General features: G+C 45.0%; 1 protein-coding gene and 1 long non-coding RNA gene across 2 annotated transcripts in view; both read right to left on the bottom strand.

The window, feature by feature from the left end:
• Window positions 1-16702: 16702 nt before the first annotated feature.
• Window positions 16703-20955, bottom strand: LOC132249241 (uncharacterized). The gene is made up of 2 exons (XM_059723808.1): window positions 17175-20955; window positions 16703-16742 (listed from the first exon to the last, which is right to left on the bottom strand). Exon 1 carries the CDS (start codon window positions 20953-20955, stop codon window positions 20005-20007), a length of 951 nt encoding a protein of 316 aa, XP_059579791.1. The 3' UTR covers window positions 16703-16742; window positions 17175-20004.
• Window positions 20956-22031: 1076 nt separating this feature from the next.
• Window positions 22032-26168, bottom strand: part of LOC109285184 (uncharacterized) — a 37702-nt gene continuing 33565 nt past the window's right edge. Inside the window, exon 4 of the long non-coding RNA XR_009460640.1 lies at window positions 22032-22723. This is a non-coding gene — a long non-coding RNA (uncharacterized LOC109285184). The remainder of the gene's footprint in view (window positions 22724-26168) is intronic.

Below are 26168 nucleotides of genomic sequence, written 5' to 3'. Positions count from 1 at the left end.
AATTGCTCTAGTATTTTACTGTAGTAAAAAAAAAGAAGTAAAAACTAAGATCTGTCAGGTTTCAAAGAGTGCTTTGAGTCTAACAAGGGGTACCTTGGGTCTAACAAGGTTGAGAACCACTGTTCTAAGGTGCCACCCTACTCTGCCTTCAACTCAACAGAAATTGTTTCTCAGATAAAGAGATTTATGTTTTAATATAGATAATGCCTAGAGCTGATTGGAGAAAGGGGGAAAGCCTAATGAGAAAAATGCCAGTTGTTTTCATTATTTTCTCAATGTTCTCTTTAGGCTTTCCAAAAATTCAAGATTTAAAAATATTTCCTAAAAATTGACTAGCTCTAAATTTGTCTGAAAAAAAGGAATTTTAATTTAAATCTCACTATTTTTTTTAATTCTGAAAATTCAGTGAAAATCCAGGGAACATTGACCAGCTCTAATACTATGTTTTGAAAATCTGAAACCAAAACCATAAGTTTGATATGGGAGTGTAGCACAGCATATGACCCAGCACAAACCTAGACTAGTCCTTGCCCATTTTTTTACCATTGTCATAGATGCTCAGGAGGATGGAATGATGCCAGTGTATACCTGGTTGCACTTCTGAGAAGAAACACTCAAAATTTAACATAAAGTAAAACATGCATCGCAAGCAAAACTAAGGAAGTTATTCTCCCACTCTACTCAGCATTGGTGAGGCTGCAGCTAGAGTGCTGTACCCAGTTCTGGGTGCCATACTTCAAGAAGGATGTGGAGAAGCTTGAGAGAGTGCAGTGAAGGGCCACTCATATGATTAGAGGCCTGAAGAGCAAACCATACAAGGAAAGGCTTACAGATATGGGACTGTTCAGCCTACAAAAGAGAAGACTTCAGGGGAATTTGGTGGCAGCTTACAAGTATATCGGGTGAGTATCGTGGGCTAGGCAAACAACTATTCACCAAAGTGCCCCAGGGGAATACCAGGAGCAACAGTCATAAATTCATAGAAGAAGGTTTCAGACTGGATGCAAGGAAAAATTTCTTCATGGTTTGTGTGACCAGACTCTGGAATAGACTCCCAGCAGGGGTGATGCAGGCACCTACCCTGGATATCTTCAAAAGGAGACTGGATGTACACCTTGCTGGGGTTATTTGAACCCAGCAGTCTTTCCTGCCCAAAGAAGGGGGGCTGGACCCGATGATCTCAAGAGGTCCCTTCCAACCCTAAACTTCTGTGAATCTGTGAATAATCATGGTCACTTGCTCGTTTCCTCGTCTACAATGGCCGCTTCTCACATTATATATAAAATACTGCACAAGTGCTGGGCAATGGTATGTTCATTAAGGAAGCCTCAAACATACTGGGTGAATCTACACATGCAATGAATGCGACATAATAAACTCCGGAGCAGTTTGCTCTGGAGGGCACTGCTCCTGGGCACAACATCTACATGTGCGTCTGGGACAGCAACATTTTGAGCCAAGGCGGAGCAGCCCCAGCCTGGCACTAGGCTCAGGGAGGTCAGCCCTGGGTTGCAGGTGGTAGTGTTGGGCAGCAGAGGGGCTGGCTGGGGCATGAGAGTACTGAAACTGTGGAGCGATGTGGTTGACCCTCCCTGCTAAGCCTTCCCCCCAAGCAGTGTGGGGCTGCTCTGCCCTGGCCCAAAGTGCTGCTGTCCCAAACACTGTCCACATGGGCATTGCAGCGCAGTAAATGACTTCTCTGTAAGATAATACTGTCCCTGACAGTACTATTTTCCTGTGGAGTTAACTAATGTACTGAGCCAGTGCACATGTAAATGGTGATGCTTTACTGAGGAGCTAATTAGTCAACTCCACAGTAAAGCACACATGTAGATTCACCCACTGAAAGATTTCTGCATGAAGTCTTTCCTGTATGTGTACTAACACCTTCCCAGCACATGCCTCTTCCATGTAATCATGCATTCATATTTATATTAAATAAAAGATCGCCAGCATGCAAAAAGCATAATATGACACTATGATCCAAAGTGTAGATTCCCCCTAACGTGTTTAGACACAGCAGTGACATGGGGCATATAAAGCAAGTGGAGAAGAATATGTCACCTGTGGAAAATAACTAAGTTAAAAAGTTAAGACTGGCTGAAATGCCTCAGCTTGCTCACTTAAATCAACAACTGGATGTAGGGAGAGTTTCAAAAGGAACTTGCAATGCAGCAAGGGTCAGTGTTGAATGGAGCACGTGTAATTGTGCCTTTGCTATCATGTTGATAAGGAGCTCCCAATCACTGAAAGGCACCACTAGATGCATTCTATTCCAGTTTGCCTATAATAAGCAGTCTCAGGTATTGCTAGCTGTATTTTTCAATCTGGCTGCAACTCATCTAGCCAGGGATAAATCTCTTAGGAAACAAGACACTGTTTCGTGTGTCTTGAGAGCCTTTTCCTCTTTTTTTTCTCTCTGTGCGTAATAAAAAGTCAACATTTAATGGAACCATAAAAGTTAGCAATAGAAAAGAATTCCTATCTCTCCCTAGCATGCATGCCAGCGCTGGTTATAAATCACCACTGTTAATCACTTTTGGAGCCATGTCTTTTTAACTGGCTTCCCATGTCATGAAGTATTGCGTAGCATTTGTACTAGGCTCTGTACATTTCGTAGAAGAATTGTGACTGAGATTAGAGTCCAGATTTTGAAATTCTTCCTCAAAAGAATTCAAGGAATTTGAATCTGAAGTTTTGGTGGTTAGAAACATCTGGGTTAGTTGCAGAATTTGGATCATAGTGTCATGTTGTGCTTTTTTCACTCTTCAGTGATCTTTTATTATATATAAATATGAATGTGTGATTACATGGAAGAGGCATGTACTGGGAAAGTTTTAGTACATGTACAGGAAAAACTTCATGTAGAAATCTCTTGGTGTGTTTGAAGCTTCCTTAATGAATGCACCACGGTGAAGAACTTATGCAGTATTTGGGTAATCAAAGACCTGGCTGTGAGCACCACAATGAAATACAGCACACCCTTTCTATATGGATTACTTCCCAAACATCTGTAACGAAGCTGCCAGAGCATAGCGTGGGAATACACCGGCAAACCTACCCAACACAGAGAGTTTATTGCTGTGCTACCTGCACCTATATAACACAAAGGTAGCTACATTATATCTGTTTTAGGATGTAACATGTTGGGAATGTCTACATTGTGGTACCCTCTACAGTCATCATTTTGATGGCATATACATACCCCTCAATCCTTTGGAGTATTTTGGAAATAATATGGGGAAAAATAGTTTCAAATTAGTCCACAGAGCAGCAAAGCAATGAAAGGAGGACCTCAGTGTCATGGCAGGAAAAATCTATTTTGTGCTTTACAGAGTGCTTGATTATTATATTTTGTCACCAAATGTTTTTGGGGGGTTAATACTGCACTGTAAAGACATACAGCTTCAACAAAGTCCCAGGTTTGAATGTACGCTTTCAACTCTGCCTTATTTAATTTCTCAAAATAAATGGTTTCCTAAAATGAAGGTCTATGATCATGAGAGAAAGTCAAAGAAGGCACAATTTCCTGAATAAGTTTCTCTCCAAAGTAAGTGTCATTATAAAATGAAATTTTCTGAGCAATCCTACATAGCAATTTATGTTTACTCAGCGCACACATTCAAAATGTAATTTCACAGTGTTATAAACAAATTCTTATTACAGTAACAATGATTATGAACTGAAGCATTTGGATACGCAGAACATTCTTGAAGCATGATATTGTAACGGTGTGCTGGTAGTGTGGGGGCATGGGGAAATACACACAAGATACTGAAAGTCAATTTTGTTATACATAAGACCAAGACTATTTTTTCCCATTGCACAAGCACTCCTCAGTGCAAGTGCAATACATAAAATAAATTAAGAATGCAAGAGAGAGACAGAGGAGTCTGTTAAATCACAAACCAGTCTGCCAAGTTTCCAGACTATTATTTTTATACGAGATGTAAAGCCCTTTCTCCTAGGCAATGCATGCTGTAGGAAGAGAATGTGACATTAAACAAGATATCATAATTAGTACCAGGTTTAGGGGGCAAGCAACCACGGGCAATTTTTCCAGGCCCCAAATCATGGGGGATCCCCAGTAGACTAAATTAATGCAAGTCACCCAATGGGTGGGTGAGAGGCGGGAAGGAATTATACTTTCACCTTCGCTTTAGCCTCCACCAGGAGTCCCCACAAGTTTAGCACTGGCTCTGAGTAGCAAAAAAAATTGGAGGAAAATCTCAATAACAACAAGAAGTTCAGAGCTGTCTATGCTCAAAGTGTCCTATGAAAGCTTTTTGAAAATAGAATAACTTACTCCTAATGGCCTTACATTCTAGCTACTCTTAGCTTGCAAATGATAAACTAAAACTTTGGTCCAGGTACTCAACCATGTATTCTGTGATATGTTGCATCAAACTAAGCATGTACTTAAGTCTTTACAAAGTTAGAACCTATATATTTTATTATGAATATCTTTATCTTTCTCTGTATATCTCTGATGAGACCAGTTCTTCAGGGCTCCATTACCTACATGTAAATAACCCTCTAGTACATGGCTGCAAGTGCACTAGCCCTGCTTTCTAAAAGCATAATTACTGTAAATAATCCAAAATTTGTAAGTATGACTGATCTTTTCCCTTCATCCCTCCATGCTTATGGAAGTCCCTGGAACCAACAACATAATTCATGCTCTGGTAGCAATTGTAAACAAGATCAGTCCTAATGCCTTGCTGTTCATGTTAGAAGCAAATAGTAATGTTGTGAGCAATTTAAAAAAGATTAAATTAATCTAGATATGTTTTTATATTTAAGATCATATATAAATAGATAAGTCCATTAACAGGTGTGAATTCAAATGCATATATAACCTCCTAAAATTCATATTCACTTCAAACCTTGATGGTCTCATTGCATTTCCAACAAGACCTTAAGTCTTGTTAGATGCAAGGCTTTCTCTAGTATGGTGTTAAACAGAGTCAAAGTAAACATTTTAGAAAGCATTTTGAGACCAGGTACAATGAATGAAATCTATCTATCTATGAAGCACATAGGATTATAGGAAAGTAGGACTGGAAGGCAACTCACAAGGTCAACCTCCTGCTCAAGGCAGAATCATCCCTGACCAAACCACCTCCACCAAGTGTCTGTCCAAACTGCTCTTGAAAATTGCCAGGGATGGAGTTGTCGCAATTTCTCTAAGTAGGACATAAGGCCATTCTTCTCCAGTGATCAGCAAAGCAAATACATGACTTATCCCAAGGAATAGTTTTGGTTTTTCCAGCCACGTCATAGGACAGCTATATAAATCTCAGTTATTCAGTATGGAATTTGAGGATTTCATCCTTACAAAAGCAGTTTTCAAAATAAGGTGAACTGCCAAGTGAGGATTTTCTCAGGGTGTGCTTCATGAAAATGAGGAAAGAGATTGTCTTTTGTTATTACACCAGACACCAAAATAAAAATACCTTATCTCTGTTTCTCATGTTCACTTTAACAACATTTCAGTTAAATGACCAAGTCCTCAACAGTTGGAAATCTGTATGGCTCCATTTATTGATTGATTTGGATTTCTAGGAATGAGACTGCCCATCCAATGCAATCGTTTAAAAATACACTAAGTGAATATATTTTAGTGGAATTTCTACTTAGTCACATTAAAATACCATTGCTTCATTAATTATTGAGCTTCTGCTTATAACACTCAGTTTGAAACTAATGTCTTAAATGAAAGCAACATCTGCCTGTATTTTCAATGAATGGTTTTGACATAAAACTCTTAGTTGTTTGTTTGATATTTGAAAAATATTATTTGAAACATACTAAGATCCTTTGTAGATATGGCTCTGATGACTACACTTTAGCACAGCCCTCTGTATCCAATGTGAAGCTCTTAGACCAGACAGACTTTTGTAGAACGCAAATTCTGTGGTTGAGCAGTTACAGATGTAGCCTCCTCACAGTGCCTGGAAGAGGCAGGGGATAGCTCACTGCTTTCTGAAACATCCATTACTTGCTACTTTTGGAGGCAGGCTTCTGGGTTAGATGAACATTTGGTCTGACCCATTATGGTAATGTTTATGTTCCTATGAGCACAATGATCTCTCTATACAGGCACAATCAGGTACGAAACAACATTAGCGCAGTTTCTCTTTCAGGTCAGAGTTAAAAAAAATCTAATTTATTCTGACTGATCTGAGCAAGCTCCTATTAAAATCAATGGTATAATTCCCACTGGCTTCAGTCATGCAGGTTCTTACCCAAATAGTGAGGAACTGATCCTGAGAAGTATTAGTCATTTTTGACTCCCCTAGTGCACAACACCTGCTAAGATTGGCCCCTTGCTCTGTACAAGTGTCATAAAAGTTCAGATTTTAAATATACATATAAATATAAAACAAATAGAGAAGAAATGGTCTGAGCCTTTATGCTGTGGAACAAATCTTTCAAGAGTGGAAAGAGATGTGAAGTCAAAGCAATGTCTTTTAACAATACTGTATGTCCTTATTTATTTGCCAGGTATGGTATAAATTATACTATGTATGTGTGTTATTTGTTACAAGTTGTGGTGGCATTTCAACATTATCTTTACCTGCTCTGTCATGTCTTCAAAAGCTTAATTTCTTTATTGATATGTTACTCTGTTTTTTCGTAATATAGAGTTTTTTAAATGGTCTTTAACTAGGTCTAGGTAATCCTGATGCAGCCAACTAAGGTGAATCAGACAATGCCAGGTGATGAGGACACTAGATTCCCTTGGTCTAAGAGCTGGATCATGGGAAGCTACATACTCATTTGGATTACTCAAAGACCGATGCTTTAGAAGGCCTCCCATTTCTTCTTCTATACAGACCAGTTTTGATTTCATTCTGTTACTGCATGTAGCTTACTATGTAGTTATGAACAAGAACCTGAACTCCTTCAGTCCTGATTCAGAGAAATGGGCTACTGATTAGAGCAATCATTTAAGTGAGGAGAAACAATATTTACTCAGAAGAAACATTTTTTTCACTCTTTTGTGTGTGCTATAGTAATTACTTATTTTGTGACAAGGATTTTTGTTGCTATTCTAATAAAGTGTCAAACAAACTAATTACTTTCCAGCTTTCATTTCTAACAAATTTTAAATGATATGTTTTATTTGCTCTTTTCCCCACTGCAATGGAAAAACAGTACAAATACAACCCTTGCCATATCTAAAATAAGAAATCTGAAAAAATAAGGTACTTCCTGCAAACATAGGGAGGGATCACCTTAAACTGCTGGAGATTCTGTTTAAACTTAGTCTTGCATTTTTTTCTGAATGCATGTCCTTGCAAAACTTGTCAATTTAGTTCCTAAATCTATTTACAAATAGACTCTCTTATACAATATACTTTTATGATCATTCATGCAGCTTGCCAAATACAAGAAAAAATCATCTGCTGAATGAATTGTTCCATAAAATTAAGTTATAGTTTCCCCAGTAAAGTAGTCAGCAAATAGCTTTTAAGCGATTTTATCATTTACATAGCACAAAGAGTGTGCTTGGTGCAGACATACATGACCACTAGCCCTACCCTCACCTTATGAGAAACAATGGCATAACACAAAGACAACATCAGCAACAAGTTAAAAACAGATCAACACATACTGTGCTCCTCTCACTGGTCATTGTCATATTCATTTGCTGAAAGACCGTGATCAGCTATAGAGCACAATGGATAGGGTGTTAGCTGAGAGTTGCCAGAGCCAGGTATAATCTTGGATTCAATTAAGATCTAATAAAAGTGAAACACCTACAGCAGGAGAGAGACCCGCCTAAGAACACAGGCTTGCTTACTGGGTAGGGCACACTCCTAAGAGAGTGAAGGTTTGGATTCTAACAGGGTATACTTTTTTTTTTTGCATTTCTGCCAAGATAACTTTGGTTTCTTTCCCACTTGGAGTGCTGGGTGTTTTGAAGTTCATTCTTAGGCAACTAAATCCCTCCATGCACTGTGGGAAGAACCTCTAAATCTTGAAATCCACTAGGTGGCACAGCACCCCAATGTTACCCTTTTTAATGCTGAGCCTAACCTCCCCCCCCCCCCCCCACTTGTGACTTTAGCCTTCCAAACAAATGTTCTCAAACATTTTAGACTTGGTACACCTTGTTAGAGTCAAGGAACCCCTTGGAAAATGCCAGCTCTTAGTTCTCACTTGTTCTTTGACTATAGAAAAATAATAGAGCAATTCTTCTGTTGCAAAAAAGTCAAGAAGACTGCAGCATGTCTGAATGTTCTTGATGCTATAGATTCTTCTTTGAAAATTCTAGGTTGATCTTGTTAATCATACTTAGAAGTGTTTGCATACTTAGAAGTGCTAACATTGTGTGGCACTTCACAACTTCTTTAAAAGGATGTCAAGACACCCTGGTTGACAATCACTGCTTTAGACCTTTAGGCTAAGTATGGACAGTCAAAAAGCCTGAGGCTGAATTAAGGCCTTTCAGGTTAGCCTAAAATACAAAGATTGAACCAATAAGCAAATGAACAGACGCTCACTTTTGATTCAGGAAATGCAGCCACATGCCTGCAGGGGCTCAAACCAGAAGCCAGGGGGCGCCAGAACATGGCTCTCTGGCATGTAGCCAGCATGGGCTGTTTGTTTGCTTCCTCTTTCTGCTGCCCCTGACGTCTCTGGGATTTGAAGTCCACAATCACAGCAGCAGGACTCTCAGGGTTGCTCATCACTTCCTCTTCCTCCTTCCAGATGCCTCTGAGATTTGTAGTCCACAGTCACAGCCAGCAGCAAGCAAGCAGGACAGGGCAGCTCCATACTCAGGGAAAGGTGCATTTAAATCCCCACCCTGGCCTCAGACCCCCATCAGGGTTTGCCTGGGGAGGCCAGTGAGCCAGCCAATGAGCCAGCACTCACTGCTCCAACTAGGGAGCAGAGGGGTGAGGCCAGCCCTGCTCTCTGAAGCAGACAGCACAGCCCAGTCCAGGACTGCAAAGCATGCTGGGATGCTGTGGGACTCTGATGCAACTTAAACCAGGAAGGGGTCTGGGACAGAAGTTTCATAAACTTGTTTGACCCAAATCAGTTACATCTGATATCACATTCAACCAGGTTTATCTTAAACCAGTTTGGGACATTTTGAAACTGGCTTATGTGCACTTAGCTTCTGTTCTGTTACAGGTTTAAACCAGTTTCTGATTATTTAAACTAGTTTATGTGGTAACTACTGCCCCTAGCCTTACACAACATCATGTTCAGCTTCCATCAACTTAACTATATGGAACCTCAGAGGTCCTTTCAATCAGATGTCATTGTATAAAAACTCATTGTAGCTACTTTCTTACTCAAACCATATTCATGTCACCCACAACTAAAATATCATGTGATATTTTCCTTTATTGCAAGAGTGAGAAGACTTTTTTTTAAATAATTTTGGGACACTGTTTTTTTGACCAAGTTGGAATATATTTGTCACAGCACGTTGGTATGCCTAAATAATCAATTGATGCAGATGGCATATTTTTCTTTTGACACTACTTGCTCAAATTATTTACTGTGAAGTAGCCATAGAGCATAAATTATCTAACTAGAGAGACTATTAGAAAGAAAACTTTACAATACTGCAAGTATAAAATATATAAACTCCATTCATTCACGCTGAGCGAGTCATTCTTATCCTGCAAACACCCTAGGTTTTAACTCTAAAGAAAAGTAGAATAATAGATCCTTAACCACCCACTGCTCCATATCCCCAAGTCTGCCTAGTCGAAAAGCAATAATGTAAATATCTTGTTCAATAAACTTCTGGAGTTAACTAGGCCTGACAGAGACTCCACAGAATAATGGCAGGGCCAATCCATCAAGCTTCTGAGCACCCTCAAATCCTCTTGAATTTCACTAGGAACTGAGGTCACTCTGCACCTCACAGGTTGGAAACCCAGAATTTAGCTTATCTTACCTTCCTTCCTGCATTTTGCACATATATGGCATTTTACCAAAATTAACTCACAAATCTTCACAGTACTCCTGTGAGGCAGAAAAGAATTAGCAATGTCATTTCAAATGTAGAAATGGAGAAACTGGGAGCATTGATGTGCTGGACAGAACAACAAGGGGCTTCCAAGAGGCATCCTGAAAAACTGACACCAAGACAAAGGACATGCAGGCTGATTCCTTACCTGCTGATGGATCTCAGCCCTCTTTTGAGACCACTTGCTATCTTCACCGTTAGAACAATGAGGCAGTGGAATAGATTGCCTAGGGAAGCTGTGGACTTACCATCATTGGACGCGTTCAAGAAGAGGTTGGACAGCCACTGGTTACAGATGATATAAGCATAGCTATGCCTATGTTCAACTATGGGTATTTCCCATGGTCCTGGGCTTTGCTGGTTGCTGCATGGGGCTGTGAGAGAATTCTGCATCTGTCCCTGCCACCACCACTTTCTGCTTCATGTGTCAGGATTTTTTAAAATCTTCTTCAGAGGCATTGGTTGTTGGTTGTAGCCAAGGCTGGGGATTTTGAATGGGGTGTGCCAATGCTCCCACTTGGAGGGATGTTCCTGGATCTCGCCCCTCTTCTCAGGGTTAGACCAATCACCGCATTTGAGGTCAGGAAGGAATATAGCCTCATGGCCAGTGTAACAGGGTGTCAAAGGCCCCTGTGTTACTAAAAAGGGAAAGGCACAGCAGGCTAGCCTGGCGTTGTAGGTAGGCAGGAGGGATCCTGGTTTTCCAAGATAAAAATTGCAAATTCTTGAATAAACCCCCCCAAATCCATGATTAAAATTAAAGGTCCCCCACAGCCCTCCTCCCCCCCCACCTTGCTGGTGCCCCTCACTCCCCACCCACAGCCCCCTGGCCCTGCCCATGCCTCTCACTTCCCCCCACCCCACAGCCTTGCTGGTGCCCCTCACTCCCCACCCACAGCTCCCTGGCCCTGCTCGTGCCTCTCACTTCCCCCCACCCCACAGCCTTGCTGGTGCCCCTCACCCCCCACCCACAGCCCCTGCTTCCCCAACCCTGCCAGAGGGGGGCCCCCAGCTGCCAGGGCTATGGACCTAGGTCCACAGCCCCCTGCCCCCACTCCACCCTGCTGCTGGCTCAGGCAGGAGTTGGGGGAGGGCTGGCTCCCCACCACTGCATACACTCCCAGGAGGCAAGGGTGACCCACACCCCCAGATTTATACATGGGGTAGATGCAGGCTGCGGGCTCTGGCTCCCACCCTGCTTCCCTCCCCCAAGGCCCCCACAGTCCAGCGGGCACAACCCAGCATGGCAGCTGAAATAATAGGGAATGGCATCCCAAGGGGTCATAGTAAGCAGGAGCCACATGTCCACCAAGGGAGCCACAGTGCTGCTGGGCATTGGTCTTGTCCCAGTCAGATTGGTAGGGACTGTGGGTGGTTTTGCCTTCCTCTGTAGTGGGTGGTGTAGTGATTCTTTCTGGTATCTCTTGAGCATATATTAATAACCTTTTACAGAATCAGGACTTTGGCTGGCATGGTTCCCCTACTTTACCTGTGGCAAGTTAGGCTGTTATATAGAGGCGCACCAATACATCAGTACATATCATATCAACACTGATAAAAGTAAAAAAAATGACATTATTGATAAATGGCTTTTTTTAGCTGATGTTGCCAATAATGTCACTGATAAATGCCGTGTGCACGCACGCAGCCACAGCATGCAGGCAGCCAGGAGTGCAGCCTGGCAGATTGGAGAGCAGTGTCCAGCTGGTAAATCAATTCTGTGGGGGAAGGGGTAGGAGGCAGAGAAGAGATGCCAGTGGGGCGCAGATTGAGGCCTCCACTGTGAGGGAGAGAAAGGGGCTGAGGCTGGGGCAGGCACTGCCCAGCTGGGGCAGGGTGCAAGATAGCCATGGGCAGCTCCTGCCACTGCACATCCCCCAGGGGAGGCATGGGGGACATGTGCCCCCCTGGATCTGTGCATGGAGCAAGGGCAGGCTGCCACTGTACCGTTGGCACTGGGGCTGCTCCAGCCTCTTCCCAGAAGCTGCACTTGGGCTGGGTGGGTTGGGGTGGGTAGCAGTGGTACTGAGAGTGGGGAATACAGTGAATTCTGGGGTGGCTCTGGCCCCCTCCTCCCAGCACCACTGCCACCCACCCCGCCCTGCCCCACCAGCCCAAGCACGGCTGCCAGGAAAAGACTGAAGCAGCCCCAGCCCTGAGCGCACAGTGGGCAGCCCAACCTTGTTGCATGCACAGATCTGATGAGGCACATGTCTCCCATGACTCCCCCAGGGGTGTGCGCAGTGGCAGGAGCCACACCCCCTTCCTGCCCTCGCAGGGTCCCCCAGATGAGCCACAGCTCCATTCCATGCCTTGCTTCAACCCAGCTGGGCAGTGCCTGCCCCAGCTCCACTCCCTCCTTTACCATGGGGGCTTCGATCTGCCCTCCCATGCCCCTTCTCTCCCCCACACCCTTTCCCACAACAAACTTATCAGCCAGATGTTGTTCTCCAAGCTGCTGGGCTGCACATTGGCAATTGGATCAGTATTGGCAGATATGGCTGGCTGGTCATTAATTGGCTATTTGTATCGGCCCCAAAATTTTTTATCGGTGTACCCCTAGTGCTATGTCTTGTGTTGTATCAGTGTTAACAGTAGTTTTACTAAGAAGTTTCATAGATTCATAGATTCATAGATGTTAGGGTCGGAAGGGACCTCAATAGATCATCGAGTCCGACCCCCTGCATAAGCAGGAAAGAGTGCTGGGTCTAGATGACCCCAGCTAGATGCTCATCTAACCTCCTCTTGAAGACCCCCAGGGTAGGGGAGAGCACCACCTCCCTTGGGAGCCCGTTCCAGACCCTGGCCACTCGAACTGTGAAGAAGTTCTTCCTAATGTCCAATCTAAATCTGCTCTCTGCTAGCTTGTGGCCATTATTTCTTGTAACCCCCGGGGGCGCCTTGGTGAATAAATCCTCACCAATTCCCTTCTGTGCCCCGGTGATGAATTTATAGACAGCCACAAGGTTGCCTCTCAACCTTCTCTTGCGGAGGTTGAAAAGATCCAGTTTCTCTAGTCTCTCCTCGTAGGGCTTGGTCTGCAAGCCCTTAACCATACGAGTGGCCCTTCTCTGGATCCTCTCCAGGTTATCCGCATCCCTCTTGAATTGCGGCGCCCAGAATTGCACACAGTACTCCAACTGCAGTCTGGCCAGCGCCCGATAGAGGGGAAGTATCACCTCCCTGGACCTATTCGTCATGCATCTGCTGATGCACGATAAAGTTACATTGGCTTTTTTGATGGCTTCGTCACACTGGCGACTCATGTTCATCTTGGAGTCCACTAGGACTCCAAGATCCCTTTCCACTTCCATGCCACCCAGCAGGTCATTCCCTAGGCTGTAGGTGTGCTGGACATTTTTCCTCCCCAGGTGCAGCACTTTGCATTTCTCCTTGTTGAACTGCATCCTGTTGTTTTCTGCCCACTTGTCCAACCTGTCCAGGTCTGCTTGCAGCTGTTCCCTGCCCTCCGGCGTGTCCACATCTCCCCATAGCTTTGTGTCATCTGCAAACTTGGACAGAGTACATTTCACTCCCACGTCCAAGTCACTGATGAAGACATTAAAGAGTATCGGTCCAAGGACCGAGCCCTGCGGGACCCCACTGCCCACACCCTTCCAGGTCGAAACCGACCCATCCACCATGACTTTCTGGGTGCGACCCTCCAGCCAATTCGCCACCCACCGGACTGTGTAGTCATCCAAGTCACAGCCTCTTAACTTGTTCACCAGTATGGGGTGGGATACCGTATCGAAGGCCTTCCTGAAGTCTAAGTATACGACATCCACCCCTCCTCCTGTGTTCAGGCGTTTCATAACCTGGTCATAAAAAGAAACTAGATTGGTCAGGCACGATCTGCCTGCCACGAACCCGTGCTGATTTCCCCTCAGCATAATTTGTCCTGCCGGGCTCTCACAAATGTGAGCCTTGATAATTTTTTCAAAGACTTTGCCAAGGATGGAGGTGAGACTGACTGGCCTATAGTTGCCCGGGTCCTCCTTCCTCCCCTTTTTGAAAATGGGGACCACGTTGGCCCTTTTCCAGTCCTCCCAGACTTGGCCCGTGCGCCACGAGCTTTCAAATATTCCCGCCAGTGGCTCTGCAATGATGTTGGCCAGTGCCTTCAGCACCCTCGGATGGAGTTCATTCGGGCCTGCCGACTTAAAGGCATCCAGTTCTTCCAAGTGACTCTGCACCATCTCAGGGTCTACTCATGGAAGTCTGGCGCCTTGCTGCTGCCTCTCTACAACCCCAGTGAGAGACTTGTCGTGCCCCTCACTTAGGAACAATGAGGCAAAGAACTCGTTGAGGAGTTCAGCCTTGTCCCCCCTGTCTGTCACCAATTGTTTCTGCCCATTTAGCAGGGGTCCTATTCCTCCCTGGGCCTTCCTTTTACTCCCTATATATCTAAAAAACAATTTCTTGTTGTTCTTTACTTGGGTTGCCATCCTCAGCTCCATGGCAGCTTTGGCCCACCTAACTGCCTCCCTACAAGCACGAGCAGAGGAGGTATATTCATCTTTGGTGATCTCTCCCTGTTTCCACTTTTTATGTGCTCCCCTTTTGGCCCTTAGGCTGTCCTGGATTTCTCTGGTCAGCCAGGGAAGCCTCCTGGCCCCTTTCCCTCTTTTGCCTCGCTCGGGGATCGTCTTGCTTTGTGCCCAAAGGATCGTTTCCTTAAGGCACAGCCACCCTTCTTGGGCTTCCATTTCTTCAAATCTCCTACTCTGCAGTGTGTCCTTGACTAATCCCCTGAGTTCATTGAAATCAGCTTTCCTAAAGTGTAGCACTTTCAACCTACTAGTTACCTTACCCACTTGACGTCCTATGGTGTATTCTATTATTAGGTGATCACTGTCCCCCAGATGGCTACCGATCTGGAGGTCCCCTACCATATCACCCCCTGTTGCCAATACCAGATCCAGTATGGCATTCCCCCTAGTGGGACCGTGTACCTCCTGTGTCAGGTGGAGGTCCTGTACACAGGTTAGAAACCTGCGTGAGCGATGGGACTTTGCTGTCTGTGACTCCCAGCAGATGTCTGGGTAGTTTAGGTCCCCCATAACTACCGCCTCTTTAGCTTTTATGGTCTCCAAGAGTTGCCTCAGGAGCCCCGAATCTCTTTCTTCCCCTTGATTTGGGGGTCTGTAGCAGACCCCTACCACCAAATCCCTTTCTCCTTGCCCCCCATGTAGCCTAACCCACAATCCTTCTACTTACTCATCCTTGGATTCTGTCTTGATGAGGGTTGATGTATATTGCTCACTGACATAGAGCGCAACCCCTCCCCCTTTCTTCCCTGACCTGTCCTTTCTGTACAATCTATAACCCTCAATATGTACCGCCCAGTCGTGGGATGAATCCCACCAGGTTTCCATTAGCCCCACTAACTCATAGGTGTTTAGTGCAAGCAGGAGCGCTAGTTCATCCTGCTTGTTTCCCATGCTCCTAGCATTAGTATATAGGCACTTGAGCCCTTCGACTGGTGCCTTTGCTGCTCCCCCGCTCCAAGTCCCAAGGGGCCCATTGTTTCTTACCTTCTCGTTTCTTACCTGTGCCGTAGTGCTGGCCTCCCCATGGCTTTCAGGTTCCCAGTGCTCTCTTTCTTCAGGCTGGGCTGTCCTTGTGGGTGCCACATGGTTTGGTGGTCCACAGCTTCCCCCGCCCTCATCTTCCCCTCCCCCTGACAAGCCTAGTTTAAAGCCCGCCAGAGGAGATCTGCCAACCTAGAAGAAAACATACGCTTACCTTTGGGGGACAGGTGAAGCCCATCCCAGCTGAGCATGTCCTCATTATGATTATGGCTGAGCAAGTTAGATTATGGATTTATATAGGATGGTTTGGATAGGAGTTATTCTGCTTCAGGGAGGGGGTTGGACTAGATGATCTATGGAGGTCCTTTCAAGCCCTACTTCTTTATGATTCTATGATTTACCAAAGATCCCACAAATACAAAGCAGTACCTCTAAAATGCAGATCATTCTACATTTGAAGTGACTTTGATTGCTTTTAATTGCAAGCATTTACAAAATATCTCCCAGAAGGATATAATCCCCAGAAAACTTTATCATCATCATCCTTCTTGCCATATTACCCTGTTGAACTCTTCAGTGCATAATCAATATACTCAGCATATTTTTTCAAGATTGAAAATGTCAACCTTTCCAGCAAACGGCAGGTTTCTAGAAGTCTGGTTTTCAAAGATTCTTATGTTGGACATAGACTTAGAAAGTCACTTTGTTTAAATTGGAAAATAAATTAATCCAATGGCCCCAGTTACTTTTGTTCTCTCAAAGAACATCTCTACCCCTGTGGCCACATCTACATGAGATGTTTACTGCAGAGTTGCCTAATTAGTGCCACAGTAAAGTCTTAGCATCTACATGTGCAGCCCTATTAGGCCAAAGTAAACTAATAAATGCCACTGTAGGTTAGTACTTGTAAACACAAGTACTATCCTGTGGTGGTGGTATTTAGTGCGTTGCAATGCACGTGTAGATGCTGATGGAGCTGGCTGGGGCACAAGGGCAGTCAGTGCAGGTGCTGCCTACTGGCCTGCCTGCCGATTCCTTGGGCCCCTGCCAGCAGGGGGTCCAACGTGCTGCATCAAGAGCAATGAACTCTGGTGTGAACTGAGCCAGAGTGTATTCAATCACATTAATAGCAAGTTTAGATGTGCCCTGTGACATGGAACTGCAAGTTACCTTTGTGAAGCTGGAAGCTGAAGCTGTGCCTGAAGTATCTGAAAAATATGAAATTAGTGCTATGAGGCATTTTGCTGCATATGACCCTTGCTAAAATACAGACGGCACATCACTGACACAGGTTAAATGACAAACTCAAGACCCAGCGTGAGTTAGTATGAGAGGACAAGAACGCATGAGTTTGTGAATCCCAGTCCTAATACAGCCAGCCCAAAGACCCAAGGCATTCAAGATTCAAGTGCCCCCCTCCCCACACCACTTCCACTACCACCTCCCAAAGCATGAATTTTGCTTAACGATTCTGAAATTGTTGGCTACAAATGTCCAACTCGGGATCCTTAAAATTCTAGTTTATTAGGCGGATTGAAACACTGTAATCATAAACCTTGGGGCTGGTCCCCACACACACATGCACACATGCACACACATACACACACACACACAGTAGCAGGCTACAGAGTCAGGTATACCTATCCTACAAGCGCTGGAGTCTGTCGTTGAGGCTTCTTTCAGTGTGGTGTTATCTTCCAGAAGGGGGTCGCCAGCTGGTCCTTCTGGCTGGACAGGTCTGGTCGAGTTGGAGATCAAGAGGGCGCCACTGAGGGTCACTTTTCACTGCCTTTTATCTGTCCTTGGCAGACTTTGGTGACTCCCCAGTTTTCAGGTTTGCCCAATCCAGGGGTCATTGACCCTCGTGGGACTTCCCCCCACTCGGTGGCTACTGGATGGCATCTGTCAGTCCCAGGGGTCGTCTGCATGTATGTGCAGGTTTGGGAGTCTGTTGATGAATTTTGAATAGGGCTCTGGGAGCAGTTGATCTGGAGATATTCAGACCAAAAGTTGGTCCCCAGCGTTGATTAACTCAGGCCAGGGCTTCTAGCCCTTGATCAGTGACGTTTAGAGATTTCCCAGTTGTTTCATTGTCTTCTGTTGAGCTCTTCCGTTGGCTGATCTGCAGCTTTCCAGTTGTTAATTGCTGTGTGCTACCTTGTTACACATTCAATCACTGATTCACTAGCTGTTTCAGAGGCCAGCCTGATACAGAGAAGGACAGTTTGATTCCTGCCCTTGTTAACATTGATGAGTACCCTTGAAACTTTTATTTTTTTTATACTTTGGGAACAGCTTTGTATGTTTTGAAAAAGTATTTTATCTAACCAAGGGCATAGAGTAGGTTGTTTAGGCTGGGGGAGATCGCTTGTTGCCTAGTTGTTTAATTGCTGGCCTTGCTAGAAGGAAAGGCTATATCGGCAAGGTCCCTAGAGGGGGTTGGAAGGGGAGTTACTTGCTGGGCTTGCTGCACAATTTACCACATCAGCAAGTTCAACCTGTCACGTAGCTATATAAGGCTGATGCCCACTTGGGTGGGGGTGCTTGCTTTGCGAACGATTGCCAAGCACCGCTTTCTGCGCAGAAATAAAGTTTAAGTTGGATCCTCCACCCCTGTGTGTTTATTGGCAGAAGCGCACCGGGCACGTACCCGCTGTCCTTTGGGGACAACAACATTGTTACAATGTATAACTTACTAAAACACATTTAGTTGAAAGTTGAAAGGTGAGGAGTATAAAATATAAGCTACAAATGCCATGGCACACAAATAGATAAAAATACCAAACTACAAGGGGAGATACAAAATGCAAACATACAAATTTTAAAACACAATTCCTTATCTTAAAGTGAAAGAGAGAGGGAGGAAGGAAGAAAAGGTAGAAAAAGAGAAACATATCCAAAGAGGGGAAAGCAAATGCAGGCAAGAGGAAAAGGGGGCTTTCTGCTACATTATTCCCCCCCTTGACATTGGCCTTACACAAGGGTGATGTCACTATACTGTTTGAACACCATTGTTCAGCTATATAGACAGGAGGTGTGTCATCTTCAGCTGGTTTGAAGTTAAAACAAAACTTAGGCAGTTAAAAGATATTGAAAGAGAAAAGCCTTGGGGGGAGAGAGAAAATAATATAACAAGGTTGATTTGAACATTTACAATGGTATAGTTATCTCTTTGCTTATTAAAATATGACTGAATGTAGTTTTTTTTACACACATCTTGTTATACTGATATTCTAAATAGCATTTAAATCCTTAAGAGAAGTACAGAGAAAAAACAAAAACAAAAACAAAACAAAACCCCCCAAAAAACCAAAGTACACATGATCCTTAATAAATATTCTTTTGCTAACCAAGTGGAATATAAAACCTTTTGAGAATTCTGCCCTTGTTTCAAATGTCAGAACAACTTTCCAGTCCAACCGGACGGAAGTGTTCTGGTCTGGGATCCACAGACAGGTTCAATTTTTAGAGGAGGTATTACCAATTACTCTTATTATATTTTTATGATATCATATGTATTTAAATTGACAACTTAAAACAAACCAAACAAACAAACACAAAACATATAACAAGACACCACAAACAGACAAGACAATTTTTGCCATGGCTGTGATGAGGAAGATGCTGCTGATGGTAGTGAGGCCTCATGGTTTGTCGGTCACCTTTGACTACACTGTGGTTTCTGCAAGAAAACAAACACACACAAACCTGCCAAGGAAAACTCCTTGCAGTGGCTGATTATTCGTATTTACAAAGTGCAATGCTGACATGTGCAGTGGCAGTGCACACAGCATTTTCCATTCTTTGGGTGCTTTTCTTTTATACTGAAAAAGTGGAGCAGTTACCTACAGGAGGGTGGCCATTCTAAGTTGCAGATTTTTTTTGGCCTTTTCCTGCCTCAACATCGAGGTGGGCACTGATCAGCCCGTCCGATGTGTATTTTCCAACGGCTCAGAGCACCAAGAAGGGTGGCCGGCAGGATTAAGAGATTGGTTGCCCTGTTCCTCGAGGGTCAGGTGGTTGGTGGCTCACCTTTTTTTTTTTTTTTCCAAGCTGGGTCACTGGGATGCTCTGCTCATGACACAAGGAATCCTATTAACAAGGCTAGATTCAGGGTTATTCTGTCCCCTTAAACAGTTTCAGTTGGGACACATGTACCCATTTTCCTGATTCAGGTCCCATTTCCTCCCAAATACATTTAGTGCAGCTCCGGTGTTCAGGAGTGCGCTGCTATGCCCTTGAGTTCCCACCGTAACAGGTATTTGGGGTCTCCCTCCTGGATCCCAAATGAGGGTCCCCAATTTCTCCCATGAGCCAGGGCTTTGCTCCAGGGTCCCATTACAGGGGCTCCGTCAGTGCTCCTCGGAGACCGGGGCTGGGGCTGAGGCTGCTACCCTGTTAGAAAGGGGAGGTGCTGCTCCCTCCCTAGTCAGCTCTGCCATTCTGATAAGCAGCTCGGCTAGAGGCTTTCTATGCCATCTCCCTTTCGGTTCCCCATGCCGCATTAAAAACTTCCACACTGCTGACCGAATCCCATTTTCCCTCTCTTTCCTTTGATACCCTGGGGTTAACCCAGTGTGGGCTGGGGCAATAATTTGGACCCCCAACCCCCGTATCAGTTTTGGGGTATGCACTTTCAATAGAATAGGTAACCATATAATTTGGTGTGTCATTAAGCTTTTCTTTGAACTGGGTGGCTGCAATTGCCCCCCCTTGACATCCAATTAACTTCTCTGCATCCTGAGCCCGGGCGAGGACTTCTCCCAGCACATATCTCCCAGTCTCTCGGAGCGGCCCCATCAGTCCAATTATGGGCTGATGCATCCCCTCCTGTACCTCCTTCCAAAACCCAGGAGGGTAATCTATACTTCTTATGTCCGATGTCCGTTTGTTCTCCTTGTCTAGGGGCAGAACCATCCCTGACAGCAATCCCAACACAACACACTGGATCACATAGTCCCTAACAGGTTCCCCAGGTGTCTGGTGGCTAGCCCCAAACTGACCCTTAAATGTCTTTCTCCCCAAACTGATCCCCAAACCCACTATGCTCTGGAGAATATTGTCTCCCCCAAAGCTGTCCTCCTGATCCATAGCTGCCTGAATCTCTGGGGTGACGCAAGCCCTTAGTAGGCGGTGCCATTCCCAGACACTCAGGGTTTCACACTCCACTACATTCAGGGATTTCTGCAACCACTGTCCCAAATTCCTAATGTTAGCAGATCCCAGGGTCTTGCCCAGGGCTGCTAGATCAGCTCCGCTGAGGGGGACTGTTACCTGTGTGGTTTCTGTGGGTTTTCCCTGAGCATCCTGAGTGACTGAGGTCCGCGTGATTGCGCTCACCTCAGGCACCAGGGTCCTTCCCTGATCTGACCTAGGGTCTTCAGAAGAGGGCTCCCCTACATCCTCTGGATCTCCCCACATCTCCCCACCCCAAATCTCTCCTGGATTGAAGGGGATGTCTGGATCCCTGGCTTAGTCTCCCCAGATGACAGCTGCTACTTGCAGGCTGCACTCCTGGAGTTCCTTTTTTAAACGGTTAATGGTATTTAGACAGGGGCCATGGTTGACCTTGGCCCCCTTCTCAGCTTGGTCTTTAGCCATTGTTTTTACCAATTTTTGCAAGGCTTTTTGGCTAGCCTTTTCTTGGTCCAATAATTCCAACTGTTGGGCATTGTCTTGATTTATTTTTCTCAATTGCTCATTTTCATTTTCCAAGTTCCGAGACAACCCCTTTAGGGTCTGATTACTGGTTTCCAATTGAATACATCTATCTTTTAGTATTTGGATTAGCTCCTCCTTTTCCTCAATTTCAGAGGCTCGCTGAGCTTTTTCCTCAACTGCTGTTTTTACAGCATGCCATAGCAGCCAGACCAAGGCACTGTGTTGCCTTTGAACCAAGGGTGTTTCACAAAGGCAAAATCTTTCAAATTGGGATTCAATGTCCCCTATGGAAAAGTCTGGGGTGCACACATCTTCCCTCCATGGGCTGGGTCCACCCTTCAGAATCTCCCTATGGAGAGGGGAAATTTCCTCCCTCCATACCCACTTATCTTCTTGGCCTCCTGCTCCAACCTTAGGGGTTTTTTTCCTGAACAAAGACATTTTCCTCAACATGCCTCAAGCCTGTCAGCTCCCTTGAGCCCTTGCGCTCCCAACCAACTCTGCCCCTGCCCCTGCAGTTCTACAACCAAATCCCTTCCTTGGGATATGCCCACCCCCTTGGGTGACAACTAAATCCAGACCCTCCTTGAGTCTGCCCACTCCCTTGGTGAGTCTAAATCCTAGTCCACCCCCTTGGGTGACTTCTAAATCCAGACCCTCCTTGAGTCTGCCCACCCCCTTGGGTGAGTCTAAATCCTAATCCACCCCCTTGGGTGACTATTGCCCACCCACCTCCATGGACGTGGGTTCTATCTGGAGACACAGTCTCCCCAATTACCAATCCTAGAATAATGCCTGCGTTCTCCACCAAATAATGTTGGCTACAAATGTCCAACTCAGGATCCTTAAAATTCTAGTTTATTAGGCGGATTGAAACACTGTAATCATAAGCCTTGGAGCTGGTCCCCACACACGCACACATGCACACACATACACACACAGTAGCAGGCTACAGAGTCAGGTATACCTATCCTACAAGCGCTGGAGTCTGTCATTGAGGCTTCTTTCAGTGTGGTGTTATCTTCCAGAAGGGGGTCGCCAGCTGGTCCTTCTGGCTGGACAGGTCTGGTCGAGCTGGAGATCAAGAGGGCGCAACTGAGGGTCACTTTTCACTGCCTTTTATCGGTCCTTGGCAGACTTTGGTGACTCCCCAGTTTTCAGGTTTGCCCAATCCAGGGGTCATTGGCCCTCGTGGGACTTCCCCCCTCGGTGGCTACTGGATGGCATCTGTCAGCCCCAGGGGTCATCTGCATGTATGTGCAGGTTTGGGAGTCTGTTGATGAATTTTGAATAGGGCTCTGGGAGCAGTTGATCTGGAGATATTCAGCCCAAAAGTTGGTCCCCAGCATTGATTAACTCAGGCCAGGGCTTCTAGCCCTTGATCAGTGAGGTTTAGAGATTTCCCGGTTGTTACATTGTCTTCTGTTGAGTTCTTCCCTTCGTTGATCTGCAGCTTCCAGGTGTTAATTTCTGCTTGCTACCTTGTTACACATTCAATCACTGATTCACTCCTCTTTCAGGGGCTAGCCTGATACAGAGAAGGACAGTTTGATTAACATTGTTACAATGTATAACTTACTAAAACACATTTAGTTGAAAGTTGAAAGGTGAGGAGTATAAAATATAGGCTACAAATGCCATGGCACACAAATAGATAAAAATACCAAACTACAAGGGGAGATACAAAATGCACACATACAAATTTTAAAACACAATTCCTTATCTTAAAGTGAAAGAGAGAGGAAGGAAGAAAAGGTAGAAAAAGAGAAACATATCCTAAGAGGGGAGACCAAATGCAGGCAAGAGGAAAAGGGGGCTTTCTGCTACAAAATTAAGATAGTATAGATCCTTCAGGGTCTTATTCTTTGTCTACTGATTTTGGAATCATTAGGCTACATTTGGGTCACATTTTGTAGTATTTCCACACAACTATTAGGAATTTACCACAAAAAGTAAGCTAAGCTTCTCTAATAACCATATAACTCATAGACTGATTCATAGATTGTAAGGGGCTGGAAGGGACCTCCCAAGATCTTCAGGTCCAGCCCCCTATACTAGGCAGGAAAGACAAATGGGGTCAGGTAATCCCAGCAAGGTGACTGTCCAGTCTCTTCTTGAAGATCTCCAGGGTAGGTGACTGCATCACCTCTGCAGGGAGTTTATTCCACAGTCTGGACACCCTAGCTGTGAAGAAGTTTTTCCTAGAGTTAAGCCTGAAATGCCCTTCCAGGAGTGTGTGGCCATTACTCCTGGTTTTCCCCACTGGTGCCCTGGTGAACAGTTGTTTGCCAAGCCCTTAATGTATTCTCTTGATGTAGTGGTAAGCTGCTACCAAGTCCCCTCTCAGCCTTCTCTTTTTTAGGCTGAAGAGGCCCAAGCCCCTCAACCTTTCCTTGTATGGCTTGCCTTGCAAGTCTCTGATCATACGGGTGGCTCTTTTCTGGACTCTCCCAAGCTTTTCCATGTCCTTGCTGAAGTGCAGTGCCCAGAACCTGGGCTCAGTACTCCAGCTGCGGTCTCACCAATGCCGAGTGAAATGGAAGAATCACTTGGTTTTACTTCAGACACATCATTTGATGCATGCCAGGGTATTGTTTGCCTTGCTGGCTACAGCATTGCACTGATGGCTTATGTTCATACTATGATCTATTATTACCCCTAGGTCCCTTTCAATTGTGGTGATAGTCAAATTGGCATCACCAAGCCTGTATGTTGGGGATTTTTTGTCCCCAGATGGAGCACTTTACACTTCTCAATGTTGAACTTCATTTGGTTCTGATCCGCCCAACTTGCCAGCCTGTCTAGGTCCACGTGTATCTGCAGGCTATCTTGAAGTATGACCGTGTTCACCCATAACTTGGTGTTGTCTGCGAACTTGGCCAGTGGGTTCTTTACCCTGACATCCAACTCTAACCATGGAGACTTAAAAAAAAAATCAGAGATCCCAAGCAGAGTCATAACTAGCAATTTTGATGTTTTGGTGCCCTGGGTAGAGATGCCAGAGTGTGTGGGTGTGTGTAAGGGGAATGGGGGCGGAGAGGGTGTGGTGGATGCTGAATGGCAGAGAATCTACTGCAGCCCCACACACACAGCAGCCTCTCTGAACTGAGTCCCAGGGTGCCCTTGCTCACTCCACCCTTGTCATGCTACTGCTTGAGAGGCTCACCACAACCGGCATTACTGCAAGCCTGTGGTCAGCCACTCAGATTGTGATATATATATTTTTTACAGTTTAGAAACTTTTTTCATTATTTATCCTAAGGTTATTTTTTAAATTATTAGCTGCTATATCAAATGAATGGCTGTGTTGTAGAAAAGAAAAGGATCATGATTTAGTTCTCCTATTTTTCTCAAGTCTTTCAAGATTTAATAAGGTAATACCCTCCATTTGCCTCTACAGGGGGCTGCAAATTTTATCATACTGTGTCAAGACCTAATATCACAGCCCCTAGTTATTACAGAGCAGAGCTACTGCTGTACTCCAGGAGAGACATTTCAAGTTGAAATGTCTGGGTTTCCTCATTTAAATTCATAAGCCTCTTTCACATTTCCCAAGGATTTTTGCTGGGAAAATATAGGAGGAAAACATTTGAAAATTATTTGTGTCAACTTTTGCCAATTCACCATACACATTTTCAACACCCACACTCTTCAGATTCTTTCATTAAATTTTAGGAGAGTGAAATGTTTCACAGGTCAACCTGGTAAACCAAAAAATAAAGCTTACTGTCTGCAAAATTTCTATTAGAAAGGTGGATTTTTTTTCAAGGGTACTTGCCAAAATACAGAGATGATAAACTGCGGATTAATTTCAGTTCTTGGGCCAAGAGGATCTAATGGTGTTAATGTGACCCTGGTCATAGTACAGAACTAAACTGTTAAACATTCCTTAGGTTTAGCATCACACCTTCAATTTAACACAAGCAGCCCCATCTTCAAGCAGTTTAGCATGTTTTAAGTGCCTAAACATTGCAAAATTGTCCCCTTTCACAGAAGGATTATCAACTCCTAACTTTAATAGGTCACTATATCCCCATGATGTTGGCAACTGTTGCAAGTGAACCTGAGACAAGGCCCCTATTTTGTTTCCTTGATGGTCTCTAGTGTGCTTAGTTCACCGACTACTGCTCCATATGCTCTAACCTGTAAATGAGGCTGGTGGAAGGTGTGAGGATTGTAAACCTTTAAGGGTCAGACCAGGGGTGGGCAATTATTTGGGCCCACAGGTAACAAAAGGGATCTGCACCTTTCCCTTGCACCACAACTTGCCCTTGCACCACAACTTGCTAAAACTCCCTATGTAGGATAGGGCTGCAGGCGGAGAATACGATAGGCAAGCAAGGCTGGGATCATGGGTCAGGGCTGAATGGTGGTGACAGCATGGGGCCGGGGCAGAGCTGCCATCCACTGCCCACATGCCCTGGTGCTGGGTGCTAGTTCCATGATCAGGGGTTTGCAGGGACTGGATTGTGGCTCTGCCCTGGGCCCAGTCCCATGCTGTCACCACCCCAAGCACACAGCTCCCTGTCCACCCATGCACTCTGCCTGTGTGGCTCCCCGCCAGTCTCGATGGAAACCCCAGGATCATGGGGTGGTGACAGCATGGGGTTGAGGCAGAGTTGTAATCTGCTCCCCATGCATCCCTGCCCACAGGCCCAGGGCTGTCACTCAGATCCTCTCCAGGATATCACCACTACACACAGTTAGAGATGGGTGGGGTTTGAGAGAGAGTGATGAAAAAGGAGTCTGCCTGGGTGCTGTTGGCATGAATAAATACACCTCTTTGCTAAAGTGGCTCCTGACTCAGTAAACTGAACCCACAACACAGCATGATCCCAAAAGAGATTGAGAACAGGTGACTGCATTGTGTGGAGTGAGCTTTGAAAAGAAAAATGGAGCAACTACAGGCTCCAGCAGAGCTGAAACTCTCCATCCATGTGGCAGAGAACTGAATGAGGATCTGAGCAACAGTT

Source organism: Alligator mississippiensis, chromosome 3, assembly GCF_030867095.1.
Source record: "Alligator mississippiensis isolate rAllMis1 chromosome 3, rAllMis1, whole genome shotgun sequence".
Taxonomy (NCBI): domain Eukaryota; kingdom Metazoa; phylum Chordata; order Crocodylia; family Alligatoridae; genus Alligator; species Alligator mississippiensis.
Note: the sequence above shows the minus strand (reverse complement) of the source record. Positions and strands in the feature narration are given on the sequence as shown.

What these genes read in the sequence shown, in the direction of transcription:
- LOC132249241 (XM_059723808.1), bottom strand. Translation starts at nt 20,955, where the DNA reads ATGTGGGGAGATCCAGAGGATGTAGGGGAGCCCTCTTCTGAAGACCCT.